Here is a 16,173-nt window from a genome sequence, read left to right on the forward strand (position 1 = left end):
ATATATCTGACGTCGTTTTGAGTATACTTATCTCAGGTGAGTCATGAGGAAAGCTATAGGAACTACTTGACAGTTGTGGAGTTTTAGAAGATCAAGGAGTTCTTAGTTGCGAAAAGTTTGTAAATAAATAAAGTGTTGTACTCAGACTATTATAAGTTTTAATGAAAGTTTAGTTTGTTTTCGCTGTAAGTGTATCAATTGTGCACAATCACCTGAGTTACGGGGTGGGTGTTACAAGCGGCTCCTGGAACCAAGTCTATACGGAATTCAACTTGTGGTTGCGGAGGTAATCCTGGCAGATCTTCGGGAAAAACATCAGGGAATTCCTTTACCACAGGGATGTCTTCGAGTTTCGGCTCCTCAGCCTTCTTATCTACAACGTGAGATAGGAAAGCAACACATCCTTTCCTTAGGCATTTATGTGCCTTCATGCAACTGATGATTCGTAGAGGCGCGTCTCGTTTTTCTCCATGTACGATGAGTGTTTCACCATTCGCCAAAGGGATGCGAATGGTCTTCTCATGACAAATAACTTCAGCTTTGTTCTTGGAGAACCAGTCCATTCCGACTACTACATCGAAGCTATCCAATTGAATAGGTAAGAGGTCGATGCTAAATCTTTGTTCGCCAAGTTCTAGTGTGCAGCCTCTAACAACTTCGCCCGATTCAACAAGTTTACCATTGGCTAGTTCTATGGAGTAAGGAATATCCAATCTACTAGACTCTATCCCAAGCATACGTTTAAATTCCACCGACATGAAACTATAATCGGCACCAATGTCAAATAATATGGATGCAAAGTGATTGTTAATGAGAAACGTACCGGTGACCACGTTAGGGTCCTCGCGTGCGTCCCTTGCTCCAATCACAAATGCTCGAGCCTGAGCATTGTTTCTCTTTGGGCAGTCTTTCATGAAATGTTCATTGCTTCCACAACTGAAGCATCCTTGGTTTCGCCCAGCTTCATTTCCAACTCGGTTACCATTGCCATTTCCATTTCCCCCATTGTTTCCAGCACCGTTGCGGTTTCCACTCCCGTTCCTGTTTCCCTTACCCCATCAGTCTTCAGTGCGGTGACCCAACTTTCCACACTTGTCACACTATGAAATGCGGCAAACTCCCTCGTGATAACTCTTGCACCGATTGCATTTGGGCAAGGTGCCCAGGTTTCCCTTAGCTGGAGCGTCATTCATGGCTGCAAGAGATTTCGCCTCCTGAGGCGGGTTGGGGTCACGCTTCTTGTTGGAAGCCTTGTTGTTACGAGTTGCTTGATTCAGGTTTGCATGTTTCCTTTTCTTGTCCCCAGACGACTCAGCATGCGTTTCAGACTTTTCTGTTGGGTTCAGGGATAGCTTCTTCATACGAACACAATCTTCAGTAAGGCTGACAGCCAGAGTTACAGCCTCGGTGATTGTTTGGGTTTGGCTGAAGTTACCATGCCGCGAAACTCTAGGGCCAGTCCCCAAATGTAGCGTTCAACGCGCTTAAATTCGGGAGTCACCATGTAGGGAATCACCCTAGACAAATCATGGAACCTTCGAGTATACCCAGTGATGTCAGCACCTACCATAGTCAAGTGCCAGAACTCCGTCTCCAACCTTTGGAGTTCGGCACGAGAGCAGTACTTCTCTCTCATTTTCTCTTTCAGTTCATCCCAAGACATGCCATACGCGGCATCATCACCCAAAGTTTGAACTTGTAAGTTCCACCAAGTCAGAGCTTCATCGATAAACAACCTAGTAGCAAAAGTGACTTGTTGATCCGCTGCACACTTGCTCATGCGGTTAGTGGCTTCAGTCTTTTCCGTCCAGCGTACAAACGCCACTACTCCTCCAGTGCCATCGTAGTTCAGGGGTTTGCAATCGAGGAACTGCTTGAAGGTGCAGCCTGTAATTGATCCAACCCATTCACTTGTGAGCAATCGAAGAAATAATGAAACAAGGACCGTTCATAAATTTCTCCATGCTTAGCAAATTGTCTTAAGGTTACCTTGAGCTGCGTTTCCTCCAGACGAATCTCCATGTCCGTTACGCCTAGCATTGCTTGGTCCTCCACTATCTTCGGTGCGGTTCACCTCGTACTGGGCGATAGCTGCGGAGATCCTTTCTTCCAGTAGAGCGTTCAGCTCTTCAGCAGTCTTTGGCAGTGGGGGAGGAGGAGGTTGATCATGAGCGTTCACAGCTCTTCTGGGTGCCATGTTCTGACAGAACATAACACAATAAGGTTAGACATTTGTTTGATATCGTCATACGAGACAGTAGCAGTATATATATATATATATATATATATATATATATATATATATATATATATATATATATATATATATATATATATATATATATATATATATATATATATATATATATATATATATATATGCAGGCATATACCACATAAGTGACATCAAACAATCTGCGCAATCATTTCATACAGCAACAAGCATGTATAATTAGGTAAACACCTTACTTTACATTGGCGGTTCTTGTCTTTATACCCTAAGTCATTACTCCAAAGAGTATACATTTGACCTTTTTCTTTCACTGAGGGAATGTATACGCGACAAGACTTGCTGTGGTTTCTGTGCACTGAGTTCCATAATTATGTATGCATCCATAATTACGTAACTCCTTGCACAGTCCGCACAGTTCGTTTCATCCTCGTATCTCTTCCTTCAGTTAGGCCATTGTTTCCATGTAAAGTCATGTATACTAGTGGTATTCTACTTCTAGTATATGTATATGCTAATTATCACACATAATTGCAAGTCATTTCTTAGTTAAATACAAGTGCTACTCCTGTGCACCCTAAGTCTCGTAGTGCCTCTTCTTGACTCATGTAAACAGTTTCAGGTAGTGGATGTCGTGGGAAGTTTTATGCAATGAAAACTTTTTGAAAATTGTTTTCGTGAAAGGATCCTAGAGATTGTAGTCTAGACTCGAGAAGGAATCCTGGTTCACTACAATCGCAGCTCTGATAACAATCTGTCACACCCCTTTCTACGGCGGAAGCACGAGGTGTGATCATGAAAGGTTCTCATTGCATACGAAAGGTAAACATACTACATGCTCGTAAAAATAACTTCAAATACCAAATATTTCATAATTTGAAAACATAAGTTAGCGTTTACATCGCGAGATAGCATAAAACATTGTCTTAAAAAGTTTACAACTTTATTTAAAGATAAACATAAGCGACATCCACAAGCATGAGTAAGGCCGCGCGCACATCCACTTCTAGTTACCTGAAATATATGTGAGTTTTGGAAAAAAAAAACGTCAACATAATGTTGGTGTGAATTCATGCAGTTCTTGTATTAAACGTTTGTATACTTTGTATGAAAAACATGGTATGTATTTTGTGTAAATCCAGTATTCATGTATAAGTATTCATGTATGTATCAAGTTGTTAATGGTTTGCAAGGCCATTAACATGTGACATGACATAGGAAGTCACCAAACCATAGGCATTTTTCTAGTTGTCGATTCACGACGGAGACACAAAAACACTACTCGGTACTAGTTGTCACCAAGAGTGGGGCTGCCCTGAAACCCATTAGATCTAACCTTTTTTTCTGTGGTCTAAGTATGTACACGATTAATGGTGCTTATGGTACCCTATTCGTGACACAATTTCTCGTATCAATTCTTGGCACTTGTTTTCGCCAAGAGTGCTTCTTGTTTTAGTACACATCATACCATTTTGTAAATATTGAAGTATTTGTAACATGTATTTCACCCCCGAAGTTATAAAACTGAAAACAGTTAAAAGAAAAGGGGGAGCATGAACTCACAACTTTGCGTTCCTTGCGTCGTAAACTTCACCGGATTTGCTTATAGTGCGTCGTGACCTAAACGTGTTTTATTATCGTTAGTCACTAGACTTGTATCGTACAAGCACAAGTCACTATCTTTTGTATATGTATTGTTGTGTTAAAATATTTTATATTTTTAACTATGTATCTTACTTATATTATTTTCTCAAAAATTAATATAAGTATTTTGTATTTTGCACCCGAGTTATGTATCTTGCATGTTGTATGTGTATTTTTGTGTTTTTACTTCTCAAGAGTATTTAGTGTATTTTTAAGTCCTAATACACTAGCACGTATAATACATACTACATACACTTAGCACAAAGTTTGGTGATCAAATAATATATATATTTTTCTCAAAAATATACATACTTAATGTCAAATTTTTAGCCTTGACGAAATCATCGTTTCTTAACTCAAAAATTAGGGAAACCTTGGTAAATACCTTGGTATACATTTTTAGGGAATAAGTTTCTCAAAACTTACATATTTTTCTAAGTCTCAGAATTTATAAAAATTCTGACAGAGTTTCCCCTAAAAATGGAGGTTTCCCATGTTTTCAAAACTTGTGTTTATTTTCTTTTAAAAATCGTCATCAATCAATTTCACAGCAATCATCAACAACATACACTAATTTCTCTATTTCATGAACTGGAAAAATTTGTAAAAATGTGTAGTAACTTACTAGGGTATTTAGTAATAAGTCTTGTTACTCTTTAAAGTGTGATTGTTTCTTTGAAAACTTCATTTTTTTAGGAATATGATTCTTTACAACTTATGTTCATGTTTCTAAAAATACTTCTTCTTGTATTTTTCTTGTTACACATGTGTATCTTTACTTTATTAACCACCAAAAATTAGGTTTATTTGTTTAAGAACCAAGATTAAGTAAAACTTGTATTTTTAACTTGGTTCTTTTGAAAAACAACTCATGGATATTTATATCTACAAGATTATAACTCATTTTGATCTTTATTTTACAAGAAAACATTTATTTATTCAAGTTCATAGTTTATGTGTGGATGTTTCCATCATCCAACACATCTCTAACTTTCACATCTTGCTAGATCATGTTTTTAATCATGATCTAGAAAGTCCATATGATGATCCATAACATTTCTACTAACAAATAACATTCAACAAGCATCATAACACAAGAATAACATGATTTCATCATCATTTTAACACTACTTCGTCACAAGGTTAGTTCATGTTCAAGACTTGTTTATGTTTTTAGTGTTTCTTGTGATTTCATCATTCTTTTAGCTATTAACCATCAAAGACATGAAGAGGATGAAGATCTAAGAAACTTACCACTAGCACAAGGCTAGGGGAGTTCAAGAGGGTAAATGAAGTGGGTAAAAGCAGATGAAGAAGGTCCTTCACGATCCGCTTACACCGAGCTTCGTTAGTGACCTCCTTACACCTTAATATCACCTTAGAATGGATGGATGTGGATTGAAAATGAATGTGTGGAGAGGGGGTGCTTGGGCCGTAGCTTGAAGGGAGGAGAATAGGAGGAATGGAGGTGATGGTGGTTGTGAAGTAAGAGAATGAAGAACTCTTGGTTATTTATAAAAATTTTCCAACACTTCTTTACACCATGGGTATTATGTTCTTAATCCTTCCAACATAATCTTACAAAATAATGAAGAAAAATCAAGGGTGTAGGACCCTTATCTAGAACCGATTATTGGGGGGGGGGGGTAGCTAGTTAGGTTTCAATTCTAAGTTACATCCTCTAGTTACATTTCTAGTGTTAATTTTAGTGTTAAGTGTGTTTAGGTGTTTAGGATATAATATGATGTTTAAGGCCCATAACTAGCTTGGTAATGTTAAAATAATGCCTTTAATAATATTTTGATGTTTCGGGTAATGTCCGGTTGTTCAGTTTTATACCGGTTCGTTAAAGTGCTAAATTGCACCTTTTAGTGTCTTTTAAGTATTCTTTTGTGACACCTTCAATTCCCGACACTGAGGGAAATATTCTGGATAATTAAATTGTAAATTCTGCATGATATTCATGTGTTAAAAGCTGATTTGAGCTGAATTTAATGAGATTCTGCACTTAAAGTGCGTTTCGGGTGCTTTTTAGTGCGTATTTTAGCTTCCGGAATGTCTCTATGCTAACCCTTGTATGCACTATTGGGTTTTTAATGTTTTCTTGTCGTTGGACCTACATCTAGGCTCCAATTCTATTGCCTGACTGCTTTCTGCGGAGTTGTTGGCATATTGTGTCTTACCGGTGAGTTTACTAGTATTTCTGACGCAACGCTCTCGTTAATGCATAAAGCAATGTTTTGTAGTATAAAACGTGCATGAATTCACTTGTATAGTATGCTATCAGATAATGTTGACATTAAAGCACATAATTACAGTCATTAAATAGTATTTAAAGTGTACGGAAATTACCGGTTTGGTGCCAGTTGTCACAAAAACGTCCCCGAACAATTTTATATTTATTCTAACACACATGTATGTAAAAAAGATAAATACAAATTTGTAATAAATGGGTAAAATAAGCCAACTCTAGGAGACTAATAAAATCAACAAAACAAAGCATCGAAACACATGTACGTACATGTTAGTTGTGAACCCCCTATAATTTTTATGTGGGGGCTGAGAGTCATTTTGGTATGGACAATCAGAACTAAGATCTAATGTTGCCAAAAAAAAAAAAAACCAAAAACCACCACATGTATCTATTTGTTACAGCATCATAAACCATACCCCTAAATGCCTCAAAACAAGCAGAACCAATTGGTATGTAAAACCTAAAACCAAAATTACACTAACACTACACAACTAGAAAAATCAAGAAAGAAAGTAAAAAATCTTTAATGAATGGGTAAAATAAGCCAACCCAGGTTTAGCTGGAGACAGGGGTCTTCGTTAGTGGAGGTGGCCGGAGTGGTGTGATGAGGGCTGGAATTGGTACGATGAGGTCTGAAGTTGTTCCCAATCTCCAGATCTGGTTTGGGGGTTCTCCACCAGATCTGGTTTTGGTTTAGTGGCGATTAGATCTGAACATAAACAAGGGTTTAGGGGAGATTAGATCTGAACGTAAACAAGGGTTTCCTGCTTGAAATATCAACATGCTTGAAACATCAACCGGCACCACCGTCTACCGCCACCGACCAACCACCTCCCACCATCGTCTTCCGTCGCGGACCAACCACCTCCTCACCACCGGACTACTTCGTCGGTCTCCCTCTCTCTCTCCTCTCTCTCTCTCTCTCTCTTTCTCTTTCTACTCTCTCTCTCTCTCTTTCCTGCTTGAAACATTAACCTGCTTGAAACATCAACTTGGTAGAACCCAGTTTCCTCTTTACAGTAACATGTATGGTGTTGAAATTTGAAGAGAGAGAGAGAGAGAGAGAGGTGAGATGAGGGATTTAAATTTGAAGAGAGATAGAGAGGTGAGATGAGGGATTTAAATTTGAAGAGGGGGAGATGAGAGATGTGATGAAAAGTCTGTGGACATTAAATGCGGTCAGAGAGTGAAAGAGAGATTTGACATATGAGGTAAATGACCAAAATACCCTATAGGTTATAAAATAATATTGTATATGTGGCAAAGTCTAATTGGTGGAAAGTGGTTCTCGCGGTTCTTACAACTAGAGGTGATTTTCATTTTAGCGCTCCCCTATATATATATATATATATATAGGGGGCTGCTAGAATGAAAACCACCCCGAGTTGTAAGAACCGCGAGAACCACACCATCCGGGTCGCCGTTTACCATGATTTTTTTTTTACAACTAGGTGTGTATATTATAAACACATCCGTAAAAAAAAAAATTAAACGCCCCCCCCCCCCCCCCCGAGGGGGTAGTTTTTTACACCACAAGTTTGGTGTTTTTATTATTTTTTTTTTTGTTTTCTTTTTTTTTCACCAAACTTGTGGTGTAAAAAACTACCCCCTCGAGGGGGCGTTTAAATTTTTTTTTTTACGGATGTGTTTATAATATACACATCTAGTTGTAAAAAAAATCATGGTAAACGGCGACCCGGATGGTGTGGTTCTCGCGGTTCTTACAACTCGGGGTGGTTTTCATTCTAACGGCTCCCTATATATATATATATATATATATATATATATATATATATGTATATATATATATGTATATATATATATATATGTATATATATATATATGTGTATATATATCTATATATATATATGTATATATATCTATATATATATATATGTATATATATCTATATATATATGTATATATATATGTATGTATATATATATATATGTATAGGGGACCGCTAAAATGAAAACCACCTCCAGTTGTAAGAACCGAGAGAACCACTTTCTAGTCATTAGATCTTCAAGATCAATGGATGAGATTAAAAGTAAATAAAAATAATATCAAATGTTTTTTTTTTCTTATTATGTCTTTAATATTATAATCCAAGAGGGTAATTTAGTAAAATAACTCTATTTTGTCTTTTTGTCTTTATTGTTTTTTATTAGTTTTTTGTATTATTATATTACTTTTTATTTTTTAAACATAATTTTTTAATTAAAAACATTTTTAAATTCAGATTTTTTTAAAAGATTTTTTATACTTTTTACAATTAAAGTTTTACGTTTTACTTTTTTTGACGCGCCGTTTTTTTAACGCTTTTTTTACGCGCCATTTTTTTAACGCGCCGTTTTTTTAACGCCGTTTTTTTACGCGCCGTTTTTTTAACGCGCCGTTTTACGTTAAAAAGTTTATGTTTTACGTTAAAAACTTTACATTTTACGTTAAAAACTTTACTTTTTGCATTTGACGTTTTACATTTTACGCGTAAAAATTTACGTTTTACGTTAAAAAATTACGCGCCGTTTTTTTAACGCCGTTTTTTATGCGCCATTTTTTTAACGCCGTTTTTGAAGAGCCTTTTTAACGCCGTTTTTTACGTTTTACGTTAAAAACTTTACATTTTACATTTGACGTTTTACGTTTTACGTTCAAAAGTTTACGTTTTACGTTAAAAATTACGTTTTACGTTAAAAAATTTATGTTTTACATTTTACGTTTTACGTTAAATTTAAGTTTACATTTTACGTTTTACGTTTTATATTTAACGCCAAAAAATTTACGTTTTACGTTAAAAAAGTAAGTTTTACGTTTTACGTTAAAAAACTTTACATTTTACGTTAAAAAATTTACGTTTTATGTTTTACACCAAAAAAAATTTACAGGTTAAAAAAAAACTTTTTACGCCAAACAAAAAACTTTTTACGGGTTTTACCAAGCTGTCTCAGATACGATGAAAACTTATCATCAGGGACTAACAAAAAAAAATCAAAAAAGCAAACAACAAGAATCAAAAAACCATCCGTGGGTCTAGAAAAAAACGGGTTTTGGCTCAAAGTTTCCGCTAATCATGGCTGCAAAATGTGGGGTTGCAGGTTCAAAAACCTACCCTCCGCCATCATTGCCACGCCATCGTCATCAGTTGTCGGAAAAAATGTTTTTCGTTCTATCACTGCCAACTCAACCCCACTCGAAAGGTTTCGAATCTAGAACATTCCAGTAAACAAACAATTAAACTCAAAATAAACTATCTAGAACACTCAGGGGACAATCAGAAAAATCCACCCCAAAAATCAAAATTCATCTACTAACCTCAGTTCACTGGGGCATCATCGGTGAGAAAAAGTCACCTCCGCCTCCGCCGGTACCACCGGAGATGAAACAAAGATCACCGGACACTGCCGGCGCCATCGGGACCACTGGCACAAATGTTCAACATCCATGTGCAGATAATTCAGATCTTAAACTCGGAATAGATTCGTAAATCTCATAAGAGTGAACAAACAGAACAGTTAACACCACAGAACAATGAACACCTTGAACCGATGACCACCGGCACCGTCTCCCCACCATCCACCTGCCCCACCACCGGCTTCCGAGCACACCACCTGCCCCACCACCGTATCCCGGCACCGTCTCCCGACAAACCACCGATCATTGCCACAGGTTCAAAAACCTACCCTCCGCCATCATTGCCACGCCATCGTCATCAGTTTTCGGAAAAAATGTTTTTCGTTCTATCACTGCCAACTCAACCCCACTCGAAAGGTTTCGAATCTAGAACATTCCAGTAAACAAACAATTAAACTCAAAATAAACTATCTAGAACACTCAGGGGACAATCAGAAAAATCCACCCCAAAAATCAAAATTCATCTACTAACCTCAGTTCACCGGGGCATCATCGGTGAGAAAAAGTCACCTCCGCCTCCGCCGGTACCACCGGAGATGAAACAAAGATCACCGGACACTGCCGGCGCCATCGGGACCACTGGCACAAATGTTCAACATCCATGTGCAGATAATTCAGATCTTAAACTCGGAATAGATTCGTAAATCTCATAAGAGTGAACAAACAGAACAGTTAACACCACAGAACAATGAACACCTTGAACCGATGACCACCGGCACCGTCTCCCCACCATCCACCTGCCCCACCACCGGCTTCCGAGCACACCACCTGCCCCACCACCGTATCCCGGCACCGTCTCCCGACAAACCACCGATCACCCACCTCTGCCACACACCACCAAAAAAACCCCCACCGCCACCAACCCTAACGCCACTACCACCAACACCGTCGCCTACCTCTACCCCACACCACCACCATCGCCGATCTCTGCCTGCCACCACCACCAGATTTCCGATGGTGAACAAGGAGAGAGAGATCTGTGAAAACATCTGAATTCCTGTAAGTGAGCAAGGAGAGAGAGGGATCTGGTCGGCGGTTGAGAGAGAAAGAAAAATGAACAGAGCAAAGACGGGGGTGGAGCTGTGGCCGACGTCTCCCGGAAAGACGGGGGTGGAGCTGGGGCCGACGTCTCCCGGTGCCTGATATTTTGTGGTGAAGAGAGAGAGAGAGAGATTGAAATGCATATATGATTTTGTGGTGAAGGAGAAGGTGCCTGATATTTTGTTTATGGAGAGAGGAGAGAGGTAATTTAAAAAGTCAAAGATTTAAATGAAGAGAGAGAGAGAGGAGACTTGACATATGGGATAAATGACCAAAATACCCCTTTTTCTGATTGGTTGAGAGTGGTTCTCGCGGTTCTTACAACTGGGGGTGGTTTTCATTTTAGCGGCTCCCTATATGTATATGTGTATATATATATATATAGGTTTAGGATCCTGTACAAAGTGCATAATTTGTAAGAAGTGTAAGAAATATTCTTGGAATGACAAGTGTCCATCCTCTTTATTAATTCAAAAGGGTAGAATTGTAATTGTACATTTTTGTCATTTAATTGAATTTCAACATAACTGATCCAAAAATAACCGTCCATGAGATTGTTTAGGGATTTGAACGAATTTTGTAATTTCCTACAAGATACAATACGATTGTGTTCTACGTATCTTTTAATAATCATTAATTATAAATACAGGTACATAAAGGCTTATCAAATCGATATACACAATACAGTTGTTTAACGTCTGCGACTTTTGTCGATTCTGGTGTTTTATATCAATTTCAATGGAGTCCGGCGATGCAGGTTCATGTGTATCATAGTGTTTTAATCTCTTAATAGTTAGCATGTTTCGATATTTAGTATTATTTGTTCCTCGTTTTGTTGTTTAGTATGTCGTTTTTACAGGACATTACTCTTGTTTGATTTTGTGTGTATGTAGTGTTTTATACATTTAGTTGTTTAGGGTATTGTTCTTTTAATGTTTTTTTCTTGATCACGTTTTGTTTATTATTATTTTAGATTTTTAGTTTTGTAGTGTTATATGCATGATCCGTAGTGTTTTATAGTGTAGTGGTATATGCAAGATCAATTATCTGTTTTATACTTTTTTAGATGGGTAGTGTTATATACATGATCAATATTCTGTTCACACATCTTATTTTCCTTTCATAGTGTTTTATACATTGAATTGTTTACCTTTGTTTTAGTAAGTTTTTTTTGTAGTGTGTTATATTGTCATATGTAAGAACAATAGGGTTAGATTCTATTCACACATCTGAATCCCCATTCATAGTGTTTTACAAATTTAATTGTATGTTCTAGTCCTGTTCTAGTGTTTTATCATTAAGAAAGTTATTTATTTTTTTTATCAGATGCATAGTGTTTGTATCCACAATGTATAGTGTTATATTATGTACAGGAATATTAAGTTATTTTCATAGTGTTTTTCCCGACACAAATACTGTTTTATTCCGTACAGATAGTGTTATTTCTTGATATAGTGTTTATTATCAATGTTTTTATAAAAGACTGATTTGTCGTTTTTTCGTTGTAGATATTCCTACATACCAGCCCGTTGGTAATGTTCAGGTGTCCCCAAATTCTGGAAGGAGGACATTTATTCCAGATGTTGATGATTTGATTAAACCTCAGATGCATATGACGTTTGATTCGCTGGAAAATGCTTTTCTTTTTTACCAAAGATATGCTAAGGCGGGAGGTTTCACAGCTAGGAAGGGTACTCAATACGAGCCTCGAAAGGGTGTAATACTTAATAAATGGTTCGTATGCTCAAAAGAGGGTACTAAACCCTTAAAGGCGATTGACTCGACTCAGGAAGCTGGTAGTTCTAATGTTAACTCGAAGTCTAAGATTACTCCCAGGGTTCCTTCTATAAGGACCGGATGTGAAGCGTGCATTCGGGTTAAGTTAATAACTCCGGATAATCTTTACGTGGTTTATTACTTCGAGGAGTCGCATAATCACTCATTTGTTGCTGAAGATGACAGGTACTTGCTTCCTGAAAACAGATCTATGAATTACGTACAGGAAGAAGCCGTGAATGCTTTGAGTGCCATAAACGTTGGTCCAGTTAGAGCGTTTAACATTATGAGGACTCTTTATGGAGGTTTCGATAAGGTAGGCGCAACTAAAGTTAACTTTAAGAACTTCAAGAGAGACTTAAATAGGTATATAGCTGAGTACGATGCTGACATGGTTATCAAACGCCTAAGAAGGAAGAAAGAATTTATGCCCAATTTCTCTATGGAATACCTTACAACTGCCGAGGGAGTTTTACGTGCGTTGTTCTGGGCCGATGGTGATACAAAGAGAAATTTTAATATTTTTGGGGATGTTGTGTCGTTCGATGCTACTTATCGTCGTAACAAGTTCGTATCCTTCCTTTGTTTCTAGATACATTACATCCATAATAGATATATATCATAGTGTTTTATCAGCATGATAATGTCTTTATAGTGTTTTGGTATATGCATGAAAAGACTCGTAACTTTTATCTCAAACTAATAGTGTTTTAATTTGCAAATATTTAAAAATGTATGTTGTTTCATGTTTTTAAACTTGTATGGATTTTACAATATCAAATCAGTAATCACTCCCGTTTTTTTTTGTGTAGGTACAATATGATGTTTGTACCTTTTACCGGCGTTGACAATCACTATCGTAATGTTACCTTGGGTGCTGCTATTATAGGGGATGAAACTGCCAAAACATATAGCTGGTTGCTCAACGCATTTCGGCAGGCGTTTGGGCGCGCACCACCTGTGATTGTAACTGATCAAGACCCAGCGATGAGGAAAGCTATTCAAAATACTTGGCCTGAAAGTAGGCATAGGCTTTGCATGTGGCATATAATGGAGAAACTCACTACCAAGGTTTATTAAATACCAAAATTATGTTTTACGACGTTATTTGTTTTAATGGAATTGGTTTTTTGATTTTTTGTACCTTTTTATATATGAATATGTCTCTTTTTGCTTATTGATGTCGTTTTACTTTTATATAATGTTTTATCAGGTTATATCATGTATTTTTTGTATATTTAATTTTTTGATTGTTGAATCGTTGTTTTTTAGGTTGGCGCCAACCTATGCAATAGCACTGATTTTAAGAAGAGTTTGTGTGATATTGTTTGGACCGATGCCTTACTGCCAGAACAGTTTGAAAATGAATGGGGTGTTATATTGGCTGATTTTGATTTGCTGAATCATGAATGGTTACAGTCAATGTATCAGTTTAGGGATACATGGATCCCTGCGTATTATCGCGATCAACACATGTCTGGGCTGATGCGTACCTCATCACGTTCGGAGAGTGAGAACCATTTCTTTGGGCAGTTTTGCAACCCGAATTGTACCCTTGTTGAATTCTTGGGGCATTTTGATTCTGCAATCGAAGCCCAAAGACACGAGCACAGGAAGAATGATCACGATACTAGGCACACGAACCCCCAAATATTTGCAAAAGAGTTTGTCTTAGAGCAACAGGCGGCAAACATATACACACGGACAATTTTCTTTGATGCGCAACTTGAAATTCAGACAGCCATTCACAAGTGTGCTGTTGGAAAATGGGAGGATAGAGAGGATAACTTTGTGAACTTCTTTGTGAAGGACTTTTCTCAAGCGTGTACTACATTTTTTCAGGTAACTATAGGATGTAACAATTGTTTGTTTATAATTTTTCTTTGTTCATGGTGTTTTATCTTATAGTTTTGATTGAGTATATATTTTTGTTCTCATTTTTTTTTGTTTTTATGTATTAGGTTATGATGCCGCAGCTAGACATGACCGTTAGTTGCTCATGCAATAGGTATGAACAGTTTGGGCTTCTGTGTGCGCATATTTTTTGCGTTTTGCGGCTTCTTGACATCAGGCAGTTCCCTGAAAGGTACATAATGCGACCGTGGACAAGGGAAGCTGTTCCTAACAGTGCGCCGGGAGCGATATTGGGGATTAGTGAAAGTAATGATCGGTATCAGCAAGTTAATGGTGTTGTAAGGGAGATAACAAGGTCAGCCGAGTCTCTTATTAACAGGTTGGTTTATAACTTTGATGCGTTGTGCGCTTTTAGGGACCATGTTGTCCAGTATCAATCGACCGCTGATCAGGCAGTCGTAAACGCTCCCCCTAGGAGTCGTCGCGATAGGTTTGCTGAAATAACTGGATACACGCAAGAAACACCTGTAACTGTTCGTATGCCGAAAACCGTTAGATTTAAAGGTATGGGCAAACCTTCTAGAATGAAGAGTAATCGTGAAATTTCCATTATTCAATCTGCGAAGAAAAAAAAGGGTCGCGAATGTGGCAATTGCAAACGTCAGGGGCATAATAGACGTACCTGCTCGTTCCCGGCAAGGGAAAATGCCGACGACTCCTCAGAAAGTGATGAAGCGGATCTTGAAGGAGACGACGAAGAGGAGCTAGAAGATGTGGCGGGTGAAGGAGACGACGAAGAGGAGCTAGAAGATGAAGAGCAAGAGTAGTTGATTACTAATTTATGCAAACTTTGAGTTTTATTTCCTTTTTTCTTAATGACGTTTAATTTTTTTGTTGGATTCCTTGTGTTTGACGTTGTTATTTCTTAAGGACCAGGTCGTTTATCATATTTTATAATTATAGTGTTTTATAATTGATTTGTAGTGTTATATTATAGGTTCTATAATTAGTTTAAAGTCTGACATTTACTTATAGTGTTTTATCTATAATTATAGTGTTAAATGCAGTAATAGTGACCTGCAGTATGGTGTTTTTGTCATATACAGTTAGTTTAAAGTCTGTCATTTTCTTATAGTGTTTTAACTATAATTATAGTGTTATATGTTTTTTGAATTTGTACGTTTGTCAATATGAATAGAAATTGTAATTTTTTTTTAAATTGACATACATGAATTCCTTGGTTTATAATATAGTGTTTTATATTTAAATGTAGTGTTTTATCATTGTTTAAACTATGACAACAATAATCAGGTGAATCAAACACTTAATTGCTGTCACATTATTAATGCAGTGTTTTGTAATGATATATAGTGTTTTATAATTGATTTGTAGTGTTTTATTATAGGTTCTATAATTAGTTTAAAGTCTGACATTTACCTATAGTGTTTTATCTATAATTATAGTGTTAAATGCAGTATTAGGGACCTGCAGTATGTTGCTATTGTCATATACAGTTAGTTTAAAGTCCGTTATTTACTTATAAATGCAGTGTTTTGTAATGAAATATAGTGTTATATTAACGAAATAGACCACTACCATCACTTTTTTACAGTGTTTGTACCAGACAAAATGAAACCAGTCTAATTATAACGTGTATCAAAACATTTCAGAACCATGCCATAGGCTAATATCTAAAATAAGACATGTATCAAAACATTATCAGTTGTAACGAAACTATGTGCTATTCTTCTGACAATCGTAACTCGATCCTGTCCTTTGCAGTCTTAGCATTTTCCAGTCTTTCATGTTGACTCTTATTTGCGTACTCATGTACTTCTTTCTCCATTTTAGACCGCATTGAGTTTATGTCACTTAACAAGATTTTTGATAAGTACTTTATTCGCAAGTCACATAGTTCTATCGATTGGTCTTTCAACACCTCCCCCGTGATGTCTCGCTC

At 37.0% G+C, this 16,173-nt stretch overlaps 1 protein-coding gene across 1 annotated transcript; it reads left to right on the forward strand.

The window, feature by feature from the left end:
- The first annotated feature begins 13,409 nt into the window (after positions 1-13,409).
- On the forward strand, positions 13,410-15,040 carry LOC110924606 (protein FAR-RED IMPAIRED RESPONSE 1-like). Its single transcript, XM_022168599.1, has 3 exons — positions 13,410-13,430; positions 13,632-14,201; positions 14,321-15,040. Exons 1-3 carry the CDS (start codon positions 13,410-13,412, stop codon positions 15,038-15,040), a joined length of 1,311 nt encoding a protein of 436 aa, XP_022024291.1.
- Positions 15,041-16,173: the final 1,133 nt, after the last annotated feature.

Source organism: Helianthus annuus, chromosome 11 (genome assembly GCF_002127325.2).
Source record: "Helianthus annuus cultivar XRQ/B chromosome 11, HanXRQr2.0-SUNRISE, whole genome shotgun sequence".
Taxonomy (NCBI): Eukaryota; Viridiplantae; Streptophyta; class Magnoliopsida; order Asterales; family Asteraceae; genus Helianthus; species Helianthus annuus.

Coding starts and splice junctions, on each gene's coding strand:
- LOC110924606 (XM_022168599.1), top strand. CDS start 13,410: ATGGAGAAACTCACTACCAAG. Junction 13,431..13,631: donor TGGAGAAACTCACTACCAAG/GTTTATTAAATA, acceptor GTTGTTTTTTAG/GTTGGCGCCAACCTATGCAA. Junction 14,202..14,320: donor CGTGTACTACATTTTTTCAG/GTAACTATAGGA, acceptor TTTATGTATTAG/GTTATGATGCCGCAGCTAGA.